General features: G+C 36.8%; 1 protein-coding gene across 1 annotated transcript in view; it reads right to left on the bottom strand.

Annotated features, from left to right (window-relative positions):
- Window positions 1-21,176, bottom strand: part of SMARCC1 (SWI/SNF related BAF chromatin remodeling complex subunit C1) — a 123,748-nt gene that overhangs the window by 81,708 nt on the left and 20,864 nt on the right. Inside the window, exons 6-10 of the mRNA XM_069561576.1 lie at window positions 17,469-17,538; window positions 12,781-12,850; window positions 9,448-9,523; window positions 4,573-4,698; window positions 1,622-1,743 (exon numbers count right to left, since the gene is read on the bottom strand). Of these exons, the coding sequence (XP_069417677.1) occupies window positions 1,622-1,743; window positions 4,573-4,698; window positions 9,448-9,523; window positions 12,781-12,850; window positions 17,469-17,538 (464 nt within the window). The remainder of the gene's footprint in view (window positions 1-1,621; window positions 1,744-4,572; window positions 4,699-9,447; window positions 9,524-12,780; window positions 12,851-17,468; window positions 17,539-21,176) is intronic.

The raw sequence follows: 21,176 nt of genomic DNA, 5'->3' as shown, positions 1-21,176 counted from the left end.
TAGCTCTCTTTCTACAGGGACAACATGTTGGCACAGGTGAGACTAAGGTATACAGTGTAAAAATAATTTTTAAAATAAAAATTATAGGACAAATTTTTAAGCCTATGAAATTAAAGGGGGCAGACAGAGCAAATACTTTAAAAGTAAGAAAAGATGCGAGGAAGATGAATATAACAAATGTTAGGAAAACAGGTTTCAAGATGTTTTGGTTAGATAAGAGTATTCTAAGTGGATTTAAATGAGCCAAGTCCTGCTTATTAGAAGGCAGATGCATACATTAAAGGACATGCATACATTTATTTTGGGAATGTCAATGTGGTCGGTTTTATGCTCAAAAGAGTGACGCTTCCCTGGTGGCTCAATGGTAAAAAACCCACCTGCCAAAGCAAGACATGTGGGTTCAATCCCTGGGTTGGCAAGATTCCTGGAGAAGGAAATGGCAACCTAATCCAATAGTCTTGCTGGGAAATCCCATGAACAGAGAAGCTAGGCAGGCTACAGTCCATGAGATCACAAAAGAGTTGGACATGACTTAGTGACTATAAACAACAATACTTACAGCAGAGGCTAAATGCCACCACTGTGAGCTTCCTGTACATAACATTTTGGTTCTGTGGCCACTCCTGTCCTAGCAGCCCATCTTAGGCCATAAAGGGAAAAGTAACGTATCAATTTCAGGCCCCAAAACACTTGGGAAAGTTGTTATATTACAGGTAGCTCTGAAATCTCTGAACATCAACAGTACATTTCAGAATTTATGAAATTTGTTTCCTAAATTTGTAAGGTTGGGAAAATAAGGTTACCCTCTTCAAACCCCAAAGAACAATCTATTTTAACAACAAATACATGTGACTTGACAAAGATAACAAAAAATCTTTTCTGTATCTGTGACTAACTCATTATTATTATTTATGAGACTAAGAGTTTCTTAAATTCTCTAAAAGCTTCTATACATGTTTAAGAATGCTTCACGTAACCTTTCAAGAAATAGTGAGACTCAAGGCATGCTCTGGGCAGCAAAAGGCAAATGTGGCTAAAGAAAGTCACAAAAGAAACTAATGGAAAAAAGATGTCTGCACTGTGAAGATCTACTTGACAACAGCCAGAAATTCAACTAATTCACTGTCACATGAGAAGGATAAATTTTGGAAACTCTCATCTTCTAAAACTAAACTGTAACCTTTAAGAAATTATTAAAATATATTTTGAGCTAGACAACCCTAAAATTATTAAGTATTTATTTAATATGCATTTATTACATACATAATATATACTATGTATTATGAACCATCTATTATCTACTTCAGGGCAGGAAGACCTTAATCCCTACAAGAACCTACTCAATAGAAATCAAAACCTCCACTCAAGCAAGATCCACTAAATACAAGTGTGGCTTACTGAACAAGGCACTACACTGCTACACCATGCAGAACATAAAACAGAGGTTCACTCCTCTGTAAGTCACCTGGATCACGTACAGGACCAGGTGGTAAAATCAGGGAAAGACAGTACCAAGTCAAAGCTAGACTTCCCACAGCCAAACGTCTCATGTAAAGGTAAAAATCTGGGAAGTCCTTTCGAGTCTGTTTCAGTGCCTCCTGTATCACAGTGCAGTTCTTACCCTTTCTTCCCACTCTTCTTCCGGGATTCTGTGGGTGTCGGGGGCGGAGGGGAAGGTGAATGTTTCCTTTTTCGAGCATTAGCTGATGCTTTTCTATCTCTTCTCTCTGGACTTCTGACTGGCTAGGAAGAAGGAAATGGAAATAAATATCAGCCAGCTTTGCTGACGTCTCAGTTTCCATAAATCCTTGTCCAAAACTAAGATTTCACAAAGAAGATGTCAAAGCTACTAGCTCAGAGTAAATGAAAGGCACAATATAAAGCATCCTGGACCATCAGCAGCCAGAAGACTTTCCCTACCTTCCAGGTGACACACCATCGATAGACATGTAAGAACCACCCCACAGGTATTCAAACTTTGCTACAGAACAGACATGCTCAAACCCCATACAACTAAAAACTGTTCCTGTTCAAATTCTGTGTTTCGGGAAGGTGGGGGAGGAGGAGGGAAGAGAAGGGACGGGAAACATTTACAATAACCACTGGAAAAAACATGAAACACAAGCTATTAAATCAATGAAATACAAAGACTGGCTGAATAACCATGTGAAAGAGTACCAGAAACTACTCCTAGTTCATCATTAAAAGAAACAGAAGAGATGACTCAAAAGAAGTAAAATTTAATAAGCCTGCAATTTTTTATTTAAAAGCCAACCCACAGGAGTAAAACTATTCCTGTTTGCAGATGACATGATCTTACATATGGAAAAAGAATCCACAAAAACACTATCAGAGCTAATAAATGAGCTCAGTAGAGTTGTAACATGGGCTTTCCTGGTGGCTCAGCTGAAAAGAATCGACCTGCAATGTAGGAGACACTGGTCTGATTCCTGGCTCGGGAAGATCCCCTGGAGAAGGGATAGGCTACCCATTCCAGTATTCTTGGGCTTCCCTGATGGCTCAGACAGTAAAATCCACCTGTAATCCGGGAGACCTAGGTTCGATCCCTGGGTTGGGAAGATCCCCTGGAGGAGGGCATGGCAACCTACTCCAGTACTGTTGCCTGGAGAATTCCCATGGACAGAGGAGCCTGGCAGGCTATAGTCCATGGCGTCACAAAGAATCGGACGTGACTGAAAACTAAGCACAGCACAGAGTTGTAAGATACACTGATAAATCAACACACAAAAGTCAGTCTGTAGGTGATAATTATCCACTTAAAAGAACAGATCATAATAAAGACAAGACACCTAAAATGATCCAAAGTATTGTATCTGAGGTTAAAAAAAGAATCAGAGATTAAAACATCAATTAAACATCAATGTCCTCTGGTACCCTCATACCCCTTACCACTATCCATTTCCTTTCAGAAGCTCTGTAGCATCAAAGTCAGAATGTGGATTATCTTACAGGCGATCAAAGAAGTTTTTGTTTGTGTGTGGCCACAACCAAGTGACATACAGGATCTTAATTCCTCAATGAGAGACTGAACCCATTCCCTCTGCAGTGGAAGCACGGTGCCTTAACCACTGGACCACTGGAAAAATCCCCTGATCAGAGAAGTTTTAAAGAAAATCTAAACCACGTATCTCTGATTATATAGCCTGAAGTTAAAGTTTTGAAGGGGGATATTAGTTTTTATATAATCCCCCCTAAAATAAGTGAATAAACAACCTAAATCTGAGCAGGAGTAGATCTGAATATGCCAATTCAATAATGTAGTTTTTTCAGTAACAAAAGACTCGGCTTGAACTACATTAAGGAGAAACAAATCCATAAACATATAAGTGAAATGGCTGAATGGCATTGCTGACTCAATGGACATGAGTTTGAACAAACCCAGGGAGACAGTGAAAGACAGAGAAGCATGGTGTGCTGCAGTTCATGGGGGTGCAAAGAATAGGACGTGACTCAGCAAATGAACACCAACAACTTAAGTGGGGGAAGAGTAAAATTAAAAAAAAAATTTAAGTCAAATGACAAAGAAAATAGGAATTTAAAAGATATGAAAAAGACTCAACTTTTAAATATTTTCTTAAAGAATCTTCAGTGTGTGACAAACAGTTTTAGTAAGAAAGTCTCAGGGCTGAAAAAAGGTACAAAAGAACTGTATGTTCTAAATTATGTTTTAAATGTATTATGTCTCAAGGTTTTTTTCAGAAAACTAAAATACAAGACAAAAAGCAAAAGTGTTAAGTGTCCCCAGCAAAATAGACTCCTGGACTCACAGGTATCCATCTGAAAATGTCACAACCCAACACGAACACACATCAGCCTTCTTCTCAGTCTCAAGTGTTTCTCTAGTGACACACCCACTTCTAAACTTTTACCTTACAAGGAAACATGGATAAATATTTAAGTGGCTTAAAGATTAAATGTTAACTGCCAAGTTCGGCCGCCTCAAAAGAGAACTGAGCTATAACTTTTGAGACCTTTAAAGCCTACATTTTATTGTGCATGCTAATTCACTTCAGTCATCTCTAACTCTGTGCAATCCTAGACCGTAGCCCACCAGGCTCCTCTGTTCATGAGGTTCTCCAGGCAAGAATACTGGAGTGGGTTGCTACACCCTCCTCCAAGGGATCTTCCCCACCCAGAGATAGAACCTGCGTCTCTTACATCTCCTGCATTGGCAGGAGGTTTCTTTACCACTAGTGCTACCTGGGAAGCCCAACAAAGTCATTAAAAAATATTAAAACTAAACTAGTTTTCCTGTGGAAAATGATATTTAGCTTACAAAATTCATACTCAAGATCTAGAAACCAAAATCAGTTGTACCACCTTACATACTGCATGACCCACTTTAAACCTTAATGACTCTCTGAGACTGTCATGCTCCTTTTTGGGAGATGCCAGCTCCTGAAATGGTCATTATGGTCATTTAGTAACTTTTTATATACACCTGATGGCTGATGACCCTTGCTTTGTACATTAGTTTATTAATAAGATTTGATAAGATACAGGCCAAGGAAGAAAACATCAAGAGAAAAAAAATGGTGCCAAAGCAAATACCTCTTCATTCTTTGTTGAAATTCGCTGACGAAAACTCACGGGCTTCCTGTTCTCATCCACCTCATAATCCTCCTCATTCATCCATTCATTGAAAACATCAGTGTCCAAAATCCATTTTGCATGAACCTAAAATCACATTAAAGCATGAAGAGCTACGTAAATAATAAATTGCTACAGTTTTAAAGTACTCAAAATGAAACAAGCTGATTTATTATACTTAAAGCTTTAACTACATATAGTTTAAAAATATAAGACTACTAACGACACGAGTGGCAACTTAACCATGTCTAATTTTTATTCCATGTCTTTGTGTAAACAGTAAAATAGCATCACAAGTTTTGTGTGCACTGAGGTTTTGATAATCAAGACCCTTAAAGTTTATGATCATGTCCTCTTTTATTTCATTTCATTAAGATATAACTGAAAAATAAAAGTGAAGGCGTTTAAGGTGTACACTGTGATTTGACATGTGTACCCTTTGTGACGGATTCCCTGCCCCAGTGAATCCATCACCGCACATACTTGTATCACGTGTGTGTTAGTATGAACATAAGAGAACATTTAAGTCTACTCAGCAAATTTCAAGTCTAAAATACACTGCTTTCAACTTTTTTCATATTTGACATTAGCTCTTCAGACCTAATTCATCTTGCAGTGAAAACTGGTATTCCTATTTCTCTTACTCCCCAATCCTTGGCATCCACTTTTCCACTGTTTCTAGGAGTAAATTTTGTATTCCACATATGTGATACCATATGGTATTCGTATTTCACTATGTGGTTCATTTCACTAATCGCTGCATCTTTATCTTCAAAAAAATCAGTGAGAAAAACATTCAAAAACAGAAGGCCCAAGATAATCATTTCCTTATGCATAAAGGATGTGTCTATATTTATACATTCAATAACATTCTAAGTAATTACAAAAGATAAATTTTAGTTAAATTTCAAATGTCACAGCATTTGAAAATTTAATAGTTTTTCAAAGTACTGAAAAGAATATATATATTTTAAAAGCAGAGCGGAAGATTCACATTGTACATTCTTTACTATCCAGCAGACCTTGGTAGAATTCTCTTGAGAAAGTATGTTAGGACAGTAGGGACACTAACAATAATCTGTGCCAGCCATCCTGCTGAACACCTTACAAACAATATAATCTCATTTAATCCCTCTAAAGCAATGCAGGTTAGCCTCTCCAGTTTTCCAATGAGCAAAAGCGACAGTGTCAGCAAGCTGCCCAATTACTTACCCTACTAGAGAGAAAACTTAGGCTTGCACTGAGTTCTGCCTAAGCTCTTAAACGACTATGCTCTATTAATCTTTCTCATAAAAATACCTTCGCCTCAGAATAATATTAATAGGTTGTATAATCTTACTTAAAACCAGGCCAGTTTCCTTACCTATAAAATGATACTGTGGTAAACTGCTATCAAGCCCAGTTCTAAACTTGTGATTTAGTGTATTAAGTTCTAAACATCTATGCAGAGTACATCATGCGAAATGCTGGGCTGGATGAAGCACAAGCTGGATCAAGGTTTCCAGGAGAAATATCAATAACCTCAGATATGCAGATGACACCACCCTTGTGGCAGAAAGTGAAGAGGAACTGAAGAGCCTCTTGATGAAAGTAAAAGAGAAGACTGAATAAGTTGGCTTAAAACTCAATATTCTATGTAAGTTCACTTTCTTTTCAAGTTTTCAATGAGAGAATGGTTTGGATATAACCTCTTCAGTTACATTTAAAGGTAGTTTTTGTTGTTGTTTTTTAAAATCATCTTCCCTGAAGATAATGGGACAACACAAATATAGAGGGAATTGACATTCTTTACTGCAAGGCCAGATAGTGAACATTTTAGGCTTGCAAGCCATATGTTCTCCAGGTCTATTCAACTCTGCTGCTACAGTGTGAAATCAGCCACAGAATATATATAAATGAATGGGTTTGGTGATCTAATAAAATTTTACATGCAAAAACAGGTGCCTTTAATTTACCCAGGAGGATACAATTTGCCAATTTTTGTCAAAGGGAAACATAGTTTTATCCAATTGACACTCCATATACCAGATTTAGTAGAGGAAAACATTTCAAAATGTATAATTACTATAGATTATTCTGAGATGATCAGTGAAATCTGAAGAGAAGTATACAACTTTACTGATATAAAAGATCTAAATAAATAGGGAGATAAATTGCTTCCACAAATTGAGACACTCAATACTGTAAAGACGTCAGTTCTCTCCAAGTTGTTCTATAGTTTAAATGTAATTCCAATCAAAACTTCAATGAGTTTAATATGGACCTCAACAAACTGATTCTTAACTTTATACAAAAGTGCAAAGACCCAAGAGACTCCTGAAGAAAAAAGTGGGAGTACTACTCAGAACAAATCAAATAATTAAACTTCGTAACTGTCAAGAAACAAACCACAGCTTGTATAAAAGCTTACTTTTGACAGAAATGGCATGGATCATTGGGAGACAAATCCAGGTTCAATATCTTCCCACCCTGAACGGAGAGCTGACCTAACACCACATCAAGAAGAAATCTTTCCTACATCGTAACACGTTAAAAAATTAAAGCTCTATACACAAAATGCAAAACTAAAGAGTATAATTTTTAAAGATGATATAGGAAAATATCAAGATGACCTCAGTAGCAAAAAAACAAAAAGCTAAGCTTACTAGGAAAATCTATTTTTAACACAAGTAATGATGACATAACCATGCATGTTCTTATGCAGAATATCTAAATAACATCCACAAAGAAAAAGACAATGCAATGGAAAAAAGCAGGAGGCAGAAACAAGCACTTCATAGAAGAAACACCGGAAGCCAAAGAATTCATGAAAAGGTGACAAAGCTATTTGCCACAGATGTAGAAAACAAGCACACGGTTACCATGGGAGGAAGGGGGAGACTGACATGGACACACCACTATACGTAACACAGGTAATAAGCACCTATTGGATGACACAGGGAACTCTGCTCAATACTCCGTAATGACCTATATGGAACCAGAATCTAAGAAAGACTGGATAGATGTATAACTGATACATACTCTGCTGTACAGAAGAACACAATCCTGAAAATCAACTATGCTCCAATACAAATTTATTTTTAAAAAATGACCAGGTCAAGCGGCAACAATGAAATATGAACAGTAGACTAAAATACCTAAAGACCCATTCCATATGCATCTTTACCTCAAATGATTTGGAAAAAATATTTATATGCAAGTATCAAATATAAATAGTAACTCAAAAAGGGAGTAAAATGTTAACAGGCAACTGTGGATAATGGGTATTCAGGTATGCCATATACTATTCTTTTTCTTACAACTTTTCTGTAAGTTTGAATCATTTCCAAATTAAAAGTTTATTTACAACAAAAAGTAATTTTTGCTAACTCCATATGGAATCTAAAGCTCAAAGGCTATCTCTCTGAAGGTCACACAATTGGAAACAGGCTGAACCAGGTCTAAAATATAACACTTTGATCCAATTCCAAGTGTTGCTTATCCTATATAAAAGTCAATAAAAATCATGTAAAATCACTCATGGAAAACAGAGCTACCTGTAAAAATACTAGGACAGGGACATTACAAAAAGAGTTTGGAACATCTTTTGTCCCAGAAAGTACGAGGTATGCAAAAATGAATCAAACAGTGCCAGAAGATCACAGGAGGCAGCCTAAAGGAGTTTCCACTGGCCAAATTCAGATAATTCATCAAAAGCGAGGAGCACTGTCAGTGTTCTGTGAGTGCCCGCAGAGCGCAGACACATGAAGGAGAAGGGGGGACCTGTCCCTACTGCGAAATGCCACCTGCAGACAGACAGCATCATTCGCAGGAACTACTCATCAACGAGCAAACCTTCAGACAGAAATTCAATTTTTAAAAAAGGGTATTTCTGCACTCTCAAAGTTTTCCCCTATAAAATATCTTAAATGTTGATGAGAAAAATGGTAATGTTACAGTGAGAAAAGCAGGCAGACAGTATCTTAACAAACAATCCAACTATCAGCCATAATGGGGAAAATGGACAATAGGAGATGCCCAGTATGATGCACGGAGGAGGATACAGTATTAGGTATGGAATACTGCAGCCCAAGTGCATAGTTTGAACATAATAATGAGGAAACATACAAACTAAAATTCAAGGACATTCTAGAACTGTAACAACAACTAACCTACGTATTTCAAAAATGACAATGTCACAGAAGAAAAAATAAAGCAGCTGAAAGTTTCAGATTAAAATAGAATAGAGATGTAACAACTAAATGTAATGTGTAATCCTGAATTGGATCCTGGATCAGGGTAAAAACTTAAATATACTATAAAGCCTACTGTATCAACGGGACAATTCGTGAAAATGGAATACAGGCCCTGTATCAGATAATACATTATTTCAATAATAAGAGGGGAATCTGGAAGAAGAATATAAAACAGTGCTTTGCTTTGTACTATTCTTGCAACTTTCAAAATTTCCACATTAAAAGCTGAAAACATTATAATAGAAATGAACAGTAAGACAAGTCTATATAAAGTCATGCAAGCACTGCTCCTAGCCTTCCTAAATGACATCAACAATGTTCAACTCCACTTCTAACACTCCTTTCTCAATATCTCAAATTGCAATCTAACTTGCTTTGAGGTGTCCTCAAACATCATTGCAGACATCTAATCTAAGACCTGGATAATGAGGTCTTCAAGACCATAGGTATCTCTTAATAGGATGATAAGAAAGGTCATCACTCTGCATTTATCTCTTTAAAACACGGTTGTTGAGAACACCTAAGAAGAGCTATTAACTTATGAAACAGTAAATTTTGTTTTTACTTTTTAAAAAATTCTGTTTTAAAAAAGATCTCGTACCTTCCATGGTTTTTCTGGAATCGGTGGATCTTCAATTTCTGCATCAACATCATTACTATGGACCCAAGTATCATAGCTATAAAAAAAAAAAAAAGGAAAAAGAAATTAGAACCCAAATTCATTCACTTTGATCTAGAGGTAAAAACACATTTTAGAAATACTGTTAGGATCCAGTAATAGCAAATTATCACCTTCTTTTGTCTCTAACACTCTAACAAGAAAACTCTCCTGCAGAGGTCTACAGTAATCTTCACGTCGTGATACCCAAAGGTTAAGCCTCTGTGCACAGAATTTTAACATGTTAACCACTCCTCAAAGGATGTCCCTTACTTGTCCTCTAAGACAGAGCTATTATCTGGCACTCCTTCTGGACACTAGCCTCTCCTCGGTCTCTATGGCTAGTTTCTCCTCTCCTCCCAAACTTCTTTAACACTGAAGCCCCAAGTTTCACTTTCTGGAATAATCCCGCACCTATTCAATCCCTTGATGACCATCTCATGCAGTTTCACGGCTTCAGACATACCCTGATGACTTGAAATCTTGTATCTGCCTATCTGTCCTCTTCTCTGAACTCGGGACTCATAAATTCAATCGCCAATTCTACATCTCTCACTATACGTCAGATAAAGCTGCCAAACCTAATACACTCAGAAGTCAACATATAATGCCATCCCAACCCCAACATGACCTAGCAAAAAATCCCAATTCCATTTTTCTTGTTGTTATGGGCCCAAATCCTTGGACGATATCCTTGACTTCACTCTCAATTACCCCTATCATCAAATTATCAACAACTTCTACCACTTCTACCTTCAAATTGTGTCTGGAATCTATCTAACTTCTCACACTTCCACTCTGGGGCAAAGCCCTTGGGATTCCATTTTTCACAGAACAAGCAGAGCAGTTTCTTTTAAAAGCTGTCAGTCCATACCACTCACTGTTTAAAACCTTCCAACTTGCACTGAACTCAAGAGTTAAGTCAAAATCCTTACACTGGTTTGCCAAGGCTTCATGATCTGGTCCTATGACTTCATCTCCTAGAACTCCCTCTCACTCATGTTATACTCAACCCACAAGGGCTTTAGTAATGTGCTTTAAATACACCAAGCGGGGGGTCCCTTCATACCCTTTATATATGCTCCTCACTACCCATATATCCATCTAGCTCACTCCCTCCTATCTTCAAATGTCTCTGTTCAATGGTTCTCTTATTAGTTAAATCCAACACACTGATATAAATTACTCTCCTCCCCCACTACAATTTTTAAATAAGAATAAAATTACCTGCCAAGTTACCTACTTTATCAATGCTCCTATATTGGCCAATAAATCATTATAGAACAAAGTCATAACTAAATGAAATATAAATACGGTAACAAGCACTGGCTGGCTTTAGCCACTTCTCAAAAGCTGGTTCAAAAGCATTTGGAACAAGTATAGCTCAACATGCCTATAAATAGCACTGTGGTAAGTTTTCTAGGAACATTTAAACATGAACTGGAGGAAAAAAGTTCTTCTGCCAAATAATTAACAGGTAAAGATTATGATGGTGATTAAAACTTACATTCTTACATTCTTTAAGTCTTAGTGAGAAAATGCTGCCCAAGAAGTGAGGGCACAAACTAAGTTACTAAAGACAGTGAACTAACAAGGTCCCTTGGGAAGATAAGACATGAGCTAGCCATTCCAATCTATTTGATATATAAACAAAAGGCTAGCAAAAAGGCTAACATGTCTTATAAAGTGTTAACTATAAAATTCGTTTCAATCCTATGCTTTACGGAGCTTGTCATAAATTTGAGTTTCCACCTAAGTGTTTCAAACTCCAATAGTTCCTGTGATAGTTCTTGTAAGTTTAATAGTGCCGTGAATACCTAAAGCCTTGAGATAAGAAATGTTCTCTAGAAAGAATTTACCTAAATATTATTTAAAAAAAAATGTTAGTTCATGTAAAGTGGTCAATTATAGTTCAGAAAAGGTTGACAAGCAAGCTAACTTCATCTTGGTTCTAATTAACTCAACTTGTATAAAAACTGTTCTTTAAATTTTTAAGATAACCAAAAAATGTATTTCTCTCCAAAAAAATATATTTGCAAGTTAAATAAAGTCACTCAAACAGATTAACTTAAAAACACCACATAACCAAGACATTATGTCTCCAGATGAAGAACCCATACCTATGCAGGTTTTGTTCCTTTCCTAAACTGAAATAGATTCTGATCAACTCTAGGCCCAGAGAATGGAGAAACATTCAAACACATCACAGTGACGCCATAAAAAATCCCAGTGTGGTAAAATCTGCATGACAAACAACCCAATTTCTTGAGTAATACACTGTAAGGAGGGGTGAAGACACAGGGAGAACCCACAGGGAGAACTGAAAAATACTTAAGAAATAAATCGACACAAGATGTGTTTAAATTCTAACCAACATCAATCTTATCAATTAATCAAATGTACGTGTCTCAATGATTTGACATTAAGGAATTCCCTGAAATTTTTTAGGTTTGACACTGGCTTTGTGCTTATTTCTTAAACAACAACAACAACAACTTATCTTTCAGAAATGCATACTAAAATATTTATAACGGAAATATTGAAATGATGTCTTGGATTTGCTCACAAAAATGTGGTAGCAAAGGTTAAAAATGGATGTGGATACAGGTGAAAGACGACTGGTCTAACATGAAAAACCCACAACAGAGTCTGTTCACTTGACAAAAGGGAAATGAACACGTGAACAGCTCTGCCACAGGCTGAAGATAAAGGACATGAAAGGTTATCCTTTGTCTACATTCCCTCTATGCAGCCATAATATTAAATAACAAGAGCCACTATTTTTACTGACATAGGTTCTTGTTTATAACATTAATTCACATTTAGATACTGAAATACAGTATGAGTTATGATACATGCTTCATTTTATACATAATTTAATCCTTAATAAAGAATCCATAAACTGAAAAATAAAATGACTTATTTTTTAATAAAATGGCCTATTTTTAAAAAATAAATAAAACTAACAAGTCATTAAAATATCCAGAAGAAATATTCATTTCCTAAAGGAAACAAATCCAAATTAGCAGTCAGTATTAGACTGATTACTGAAAGACTGTCTTGACAAACACAGCAAACTTATCAGTTTAAGATAAATAAAGCCTGTGAACTCCACTGAACTCAATAAACACGAAAGTCAGTAAGAGAATACTCAACAGAACTGAGTTCAATGACTAAAACAAATCAACAAAATTGTTACTACTCAGAAAGCAAAACTGTATATATATAACTGACGAAACTGTTTATATACCAGGTCTAAGGACATTTCACCATTACCTGTCAGGGTAAAACCCCCAGTGCACCAACACCTGCTTGTCTTTTCTCATCACAGGTCTCAACCACTCTTCTGAAAGGGAAAAAGAGAAAAAATTTTAGTCAATCTGACAGAAGAGATGAATCAACTATTTCTTGAACTTAATTTCTACCTAGAGTTTTTGGTTTGCTAGAAGCTCCTCCAAAAATTCCTTATTAAGGGGAGGTTTTTCAGTGGTTATTCAGACTTATTAGATTCCAGGTCTATTATCCATCACTCTTGATAAAACCAACTGTCTACTTCAGTAAAATACTACCCCCCACCTGCCTATTTGTCGCCAGATCCACCCAAATCAAGACCACTATGTTCTTTACAGCTTCCTTTCCCACACAGAACCTCTCCTTCATTTTTCTGGTAAGCTTTGCAATCATGACACATCTTTCTATGTGTAAGCCATGCTTCAGCTCCTTGACGAAGGTTTTACCAATTGCTCTTTTCCCTCCAGATTCACTTTCTCTGGTATCCTACAGCACTCCATAGTGCAATATCAGAAGTTTTAGCAATAATACTTGATTATATGTGAATGACTTCCTGTCAATTTAGCCCGCCCAACAAGAGTGTAAACAATGACCTAGTGTAGATACCTTCAAGTTTCCTGAACAAAGAGATGCACATGTATATAATAAGATGATTCTTCTTGATTTAATCATAGTGGAATCATATCTGCATTTCAGTACTTGTTATGATTCCTTTGGTAGCTTAGAAAATTCTGGTAGCTTAAAAAACTCATTTCCAGTACTAAAAAGGAACTAATGAGATGATAAGGCCCTTGAATCTGACATAACAGCAGAACAGAAAAACCAAATGAAATCAGCTAAGTAAAACTGGCTTCTCATTGCCAACATCAACAGGAAATAGCCCCAGCTTCACTGACTAATACCATGAAGTCCACAAACCTATAGGACAGGTTTCTGTCTCAACTAATTCAGTGTTAATGGGAAACCAGCATACTCTGAAAGCCTGGGCACCCACAAATCAGAGTTCACTCAATGGCTTGATGCAGCAACAGCAAACTTGTCGTACGGCAGACAGACACTAGAGAGAGTAAGAGATTATAATTTCCTGAAAGAGAAACTAGCAAAGCTCTCTGAGAAATCATATACTCAAGCCCAGAAACTGTCTGATGGATGCCAGGTCTCAAGCTGAGCTGATCTGTGCAAGTCTTTGCCTATATCAAGCCAGGCCATAAAGACCGAGAGATGCAGCTCTTTATCCAAATGCACAAAACACAGCAGGAAAAAAAAATACAGGAAGTAAAAGGGAAAAAGGTCCAATCAAAGGAATGAAATGAATCGATCGTAAAGAAACATCTATGGATTACCTGACAAATTCAAAATTATCATTTTAAAGAAGCTCAAAGTACTACATGAGAACACACTTAAAACAACTAAACAAAACTAGGAAAACAACGTATGAACAAAATAAGAATAATCAACAAAGAGATTCTGGAGTTTAAGATTATAAGAATGAAACTGAAAAATTCTCTAGAGGGGTTCAACATCAGACTTGGCCAATCAGAAGAAAGAAAGCAAACTCAAAAACTGGTGGTTTGAGGATACATGTATATGTATAATGGAATCCCTCTGCTGTACACTTTCCAATATAAAATTTCAAAAGTTCTTAAAAACTATAGTCATTTAAAATTATCAAGTCAGAGAACAAAAAAAATTAAGAACAGATATGAAAGCCTAAGGGGCTTTTCTATCTAAATAATTTATTTTGAACAATATTTAGTCTGTTTTCCTCTTCTAAACAGTATCTCAATTTTTTAAAATTCTCTTTTCTTCTCTGAGGAAGTACACATTCTTTCTGCTAAAAGCTGTAATTCGACCCATGTTCTTAAACCAATCCCTTTATTCCTACCAGGTCTTAACTCAACTATGTGCTCTGCCCAGAAATATACTGTAAAGCCACCAATGAAAGACACAACCGAAACCATCTCTGATGTCTTTTCCCTGCCATAAATTCTGGGGCAATGGTGATCTTCCACCAACTCCACAACTTGCTCTCATTTGCAAGTTACTGAAATTTCATTCTCAAAGGTTATCAATTATTTCCTGATTGACCAAATGCCTTATATCAGGCTTTACTTTCTTGTAGAAAAATTCCACTGCCCACTGCTTGTATTTGGAAATGTTTTCCTTATCTTCCATTGACTGTTAAAGATATGGACCATCCTGGTTTGCCACTTGACTCATCTCCTGTGCTCTCCTGATATGTGGACTTATCCCAGACAGTGGTTACACATGCCCTCCTCCAGCGATTTGAGACCTTCCCAATGGATCCTGTTCTCTAACCAGCTTCCTTGTATCAGGTATCCCAGGAATAGGCTCCCAGGAAAATTCTACTACTACAGCCAATAGCTACATGTTTTTCTTCACCAAACCATCAAAATTTGTTTACCCTCTGCTTCACTCACCAAATAAAAACAAAACTCTTTAAATCAGACTCATGTTCTCTGACCTACTCACTCTTATTCCCACTGTCCTGATACACAGTCAAACTCTGCCACTTCATTTTCCTCAAATTTCATAATTTATTACCTTTATGGTTTTATTTTGTGCCCCCTTTAGCATACCATATTCAAAATATTACTAATATCTTAAATATCACCTTTTATTTTAAACTTAAGTAATCTATATAAAAGACATACTGCATTTGCAAGAGTTTTACAACACGGTTGTAATGTGCTGTGGCTGGTATTGTTATCATCTACAGTTACCTAAAACGGTATATGTAATAAACCCAACACAGAGCTTTGCTGAGAGTCAAGATTTACTTGTCAGCTTCTCTAAGGTAAATCCTATAGTGTGAAGAAGCATATCTTACATTTAAAAATAGCTTCCAATATATTAAAATTAAAATGCTATCTCCTAACAATTACTGTAACTACTGACAGCAACATACCAAACAACCATCAGTATGTAGTAATCAAGGTTGTGTTAAACAAAGGAGAAAAACAAACTAGCATGAATAAGAAATCTAGATGTAACAATTACAGTTCAAATCTTTTGTAAAAGGTAATTTTTTTCAAAAAGTTCATAAGCTAAAAGTTCCACACCAGCTTTACTGGAGGAGAGTTAGCCAACAATAGAATGCTATATACACAGCTAATTCACCACCTCCATCTAGTGGAAACCAACTGCTATTACCTAAAAGGATAAAAATCTGAGAAACCACCAATTAAACCAGGAAGGCAGAGAGAGGTTTCACGCTTTATAGAAGTATCATAATCACAGAGCTAAAATTATGACTGTTACAAAACCAAATCAAGATTTCTGCATCAAAACGGATAATGAAAAGACCTAAATGTCATAGCTAAACTATAAAACTCTTAGAAGAAAGACAAGTGTAAAACTTCGTGACTCTAGATTTAGAAAATGGTTTCCTACATTTGACACCAAAAGCACGAGCAAGCAAGCAACCAATCTAACCTCTTACAACTGTAGCATCTGTTGGATCTGTAGTGATGCCCCCTTCCATTCTTGACATTCTTCTTTCTCTTTCTGTCGCTTATATGCCACATGATTTTGTCTTATTAGCTTTTTCTAAGAACCGTTTCTGACACTGCTCATCATCTTGCTATTACTGCTTTCTAGTTCATTACGTTTTGCCCTTGCCTTTGTTTCTCTTAAATTCTTGAGATAAATTTCTTGTGAACCACTGAATTTTCAGTCTTTTTTCCTAATACATCCATTTAAAGATAAAATTTCCCTCTGAGCATAGCTTCGCTGCATCCTACAAAATTTAATGTTCTCACATTTTATTATTCACTTCATAATTATTCAGCTGCAAAGTTTTCCCATTTCCATTATAGTTTCTTCTTTGACCCATGCATGGATTATACGGCAATATGTTTCTTAACTTCCAAGCATACAAGGATTATCTGGTAATTTTTGTTATTGACTTCTAGCATAACTGCACTGGTCAGGAATAAACACTCAGCATGGGGTAATTAGTCATTCAAATCTGATATAATTTGACTTTTCATATAGATGTCCTAAAGGGATATGATGTGCTTACCAGAGATTTGATCCCTATAAGAGATTTCTCAATCTAAGTTAGTTAACCTGGTTGATTAACTCACAGCTTGTTTCCCAACTTTCCAACCTTTGAAAGAATGGTTAGCACAAATCTTTGTAAAAGGTACAAAATCAGTTTTCATAGGTCTAATGAACTCTGGCCAATGACAAAATTAACTTTCATGACAGTCAAGTTAAAGATCAAAATCTGAATCACTACAAATTCACCAAACTAAAATATTGCTGAGGGGCCCTGTTTAGGCAGTAAGCCAATCTTCCAAGAGATATTCCTCTATCTTGCAATTTCTCTTAATTTTCAGAACACAAGAGGTACGGCAAACATTAACAAAGTTAGTATATAAGGCTGGCCTAGACTTAACCACCAGATAATGATTACCAACAAAGAAATAAGTCTAATGATTAGAAAACTGGATGTCACAGAGTTAGCTTGCCAATCATAACTCAGCAAAAATTAAAAACCCCTATGAACTTAAATTACCGATTAAATTTATTTGATACTTAAAAGTCTCTTATCTTTAGAAAGCTGGCTATATTGTTTAAACCACTTGAGATAATTTAAAAATCTAGTGAAATATAGTTTCTTAGTTCATAACCAAAAACTAACTTACCATCCTCTTGTGAGGAAGGATATGGATAAACGTGGTGGGAAGCTTTTGACTTCTCATCAGTAAATGTTCCCTGGAAAGCAAATGAACAAGTAATGTAAAAATAAAACATATGACAAATAAACTATGAGATGCCAGATGCAAACTGCCTGGGAATTACAGGGGCACTGTTCTACATCTTAAATTTAACAGCACTTTTTTAAGACTACAACATTTTTATTATTTTTAGTCAAGGAAAGGGATAGTGATTAACAAGAAGAAACAAAAATTATCTGTAGACAGTTTTTATTTTGTATAGGAAAATAATGCTAATTTATTAGCTAGCTCTTGGCTAATTCTCTTCAGAACTCTCTCTCTGGGTAACTTTATCAGTAATTTGAATACCTTCAACTAATTTTGCAAGCTATCTGGAAGTCATCACAAATTATCAATGTTACCTGAAGTGAATCAATTCAAGTTTAAGGCCATGAGTCATAAGCTAGGGCCACATACATACAAGATGGACATCTGACTTCACTCCAGTATGTATGTATGCTACTGCTGCTGCTGCTAAGTCGCTTCAGTCGTATCCGACTCTGCACGACCCCATAGACGGCAGCCCATCAGGCTCCGCCATCCCTGAGATTCTCCAGGCAAGAACACTGGAGTGGACTGCCATTTCCCTCTCCAATGGATGAAAGTGAAAAGTGAAAGTGAAGTCGCTCAGTCGCGACCCCATGGATGCTACTGCTGTCTTAAGTCAATGATAGAATGCTGAAGTCAAGTTCTGGCTAAGCCACAGCTAGAATACCACATATAGTCTAGAACATGACATGGAAGTCATCTATTTTTATTTTATTATTATTATTTGGGGGGTGGGGGGAACGTACAGGATGCAGGATCTTAGTTCCCCAACCAGGGATAGAACCCATGCTCCCTGCATTGGGATCCCAGAATCTTAACCACTGAACCACCAGGGAAGTCCCATGACTTGAAGTCACTTACACACAAAAAATGCTCACTCTTGGGACTTCACTGGTGGCCCAGTGGCCAAGACTCTGTGCTCCCAGTGCAGGGGGCCTGGGTTCAATCCCTGGTCAGGGAGCTAGATCCCATACACTTCAACTACAGATCCCACATGCTGCACCCAAGATCCAACTTGGCCAAATAAATAAATGCTTTTTAAAAAATGCTTATTATAGAAACCATAAAAATGACAAGAAGTCTTAAAATCAGGTATAAGTAGCACATTAACATACTACCTAATTTTGTCTTTGACAATGAGTATTTACTAAATATCCCAATCAGAAAGCACTATAATGCAATTTCCAATGAAGGAAACTGTAAGCCTCTCAGACTCAGGGCCATCTAAGAATGACTCTTGCGCTTGTGCATGCAGAGTCGTGCCCAGCTCTTGGCAACCCCGTGGACTGCAGGCCACTGGGCTCCTCTCTCTATGGAACTTTCCGGACAAGAATACTGGAGTGGGCTGCCATTTCCTACTCCAGGGGATCTTCCTGGCCCACGGATCAAACCTGTATCTCCTGCATGGGCAGGCAGATTCTCTACCACTGACCCATGTAAAGATGAAATAGCCACCAAAGAAGGCAAAGAATTCACAATCATCAGAAGCATCAGAGCACACTTCTAACAGCCGGAGGAAAGGTTAAAGAGGGAATGTCAGCAACTAATGTGCGAGGCAGCAGTCGGAAGAACATACTACTGAGGACTCTGGCCTCTAGAGTCCATCAGACAGGCCTGGGTTTGCACCCTAGCGCTACCTTGCACTTCTTAACATGACATGGGGCAAGTACCCAATGTTTTTGTGCTTCAGTGTCTTCTGTGAAATTAAGTTGTAACAAAACATTTTTTACAAGAATTTTGTTAGGACTAGGTTAACAGACACAATGAGCTAAGAACAGTGACACGCACACTGTAAGTGATCAATCAATAGAGTTATTAGAGCATTTTAAATGCTTGAGCAAAGGCCTGATCATCTGATCTTAGTATTACTTTCACAGAATGTTAGGGAAGAGATCTTGAAACCAGGAAGCTCTTTTTATCTCTCTGGAGGTTATCCTTAGAAAACAATCACCGAGTCAGATTTCCTAAGAACTATGACACCTAAATGTTCAACATTAAATTGCAGGAAAACATATAAACTTTTCCCAGGATGATTTCAGAGCAATAAGAGTGTATAATTTTAGCTTGAAAGCAGAAACCCACTGGTTAACTTGTTCCATTTATGCCCTCTAACATTCCACCTGTAATTAGGATACATTTGGCAGTCACTCCAAAAAAGAATCTAAAAGAAAAAAGGTTAAGTGACTTGTTCAAAGTCATAATACTAGTTAAAAAAAAAAGAATTCCATTTCAGACTGCTTGATCTAAAGCCACCTTCCTATCACTCTTCTCTTTTGTACAGATGTTATAGGTAAGAAAAAGACTGTTCTAAATTGCCAATTTTTAGAAGTACAATATCAGAGGGATTTCCCTGGTGGTCCACTGGTTAAGAGTCTGCTTCCACTGCAGGGGGCACAGGTTTGACAACTTGGTTGGGGAACTAAGATCCTGTATGCTGCACATTACAGCCAAAAAATTAAAAAAGAAAATATAGGTGGCCATTTTCAACTCTGTGGTGATCTAAATGGTAAGGAAATCTAAAAAACAGGGGATACATGTATATGTGGGCTTTCCTAGTGGCTCAACACTAAAGAATCGACCTGCCAATGCAGTAGACATGGGTTCCATCTCTGGGTTGGGAAGATCCCCTGGAGGAGGAAATGACAAACCCACTCTAGTATTCTTGCCTGGGATATCCCACGGACAGAGGAGTGTAGTGGGCTACAATCCATGGAGTCACAAGAGTCAGACACAACTTGGCAAGTAAATAACAATATCGTGTATATGTACAGCTGATTCACTCTGCTATATAGCAGAAACTAACACAACATTGTAAAACAATTATACTCTAATAAAAATTAATTTTAAAAAAGCAGTATTAGGAATATTTGCTTTGAGAACTTAATAGACAACTTTAATAAATGCTAAAATATAATTCAACCAGCAATTTCTCTTGCAGCAGGAAAAAAATAAACAGATATTTCATGAGGTTTCTCAACCAATTCTAACGTGGTAAAACTTTGTCATTCAAGTGATGTTGCTTCAAAAAATTATCTTGAGTGTCCTCAGCTAGTTTACCATGACAAAGATCTGCTTACAGTTTAGCCACTATGTAGTCACAGACCTATACATGCATAAATACCCAAGGTCTTCACCACAATAAAGTTAGAGAAAGGAACTGAAGATGTGAGAAGATAGCACTGGTACATGTAAACCAAGGGAAGGGAAGTTTGTGGAGAAAACAGAATCTTCCAGTCATTTTTTTCAAAGCTACAAATATAAATACAATCCATATAATGGGAGAAAGGCAGGTTTACTTGAAGTAATATTCGACCTTCACCTACCAATAACTGTGTCACTAGCTCTCACTGTTTGACTTTGTAATTACAGGGAGGCACAGTACACTGGTCTCTTTAACTCTAAAAAGACATATTTCATTGTAAGACTGTTATGAATCCACACCAATGACTTTCTTAAATGCTACTCCAGGAAACAGCCATGTATCAAATCATCACATTGGACACCTTCAATTTATAACGTTATGTATCAATTATATCTCAATAACGCTAGTGGAAAAACGCTATTCTAGGCTAAGAACTGGAGGCAAGG

The sequence above is a fragment of the Ovis canadensis genome, chromosome 19 (assembly GCF_042477335.2).
Source record: "Ovis canadensis isolate MfBH-ARS-UI-01 breed Bighorn chromosome 19, ARS-UI_OviCan_v2, whole genome shotgun sequence".
In the NCBI taxonomy this organism is placed as follows: Eukaryota; Metazoa; Chordata; class Mammalia; order Artiodactyla; family Bovidae; genus Ovis; species Ovis canadensis.
The sequence above is the reverse complement of the archived record's forward strand: the minus strand, read 5'-3'. Positions and strand labels throughout refer to the sequence as shown.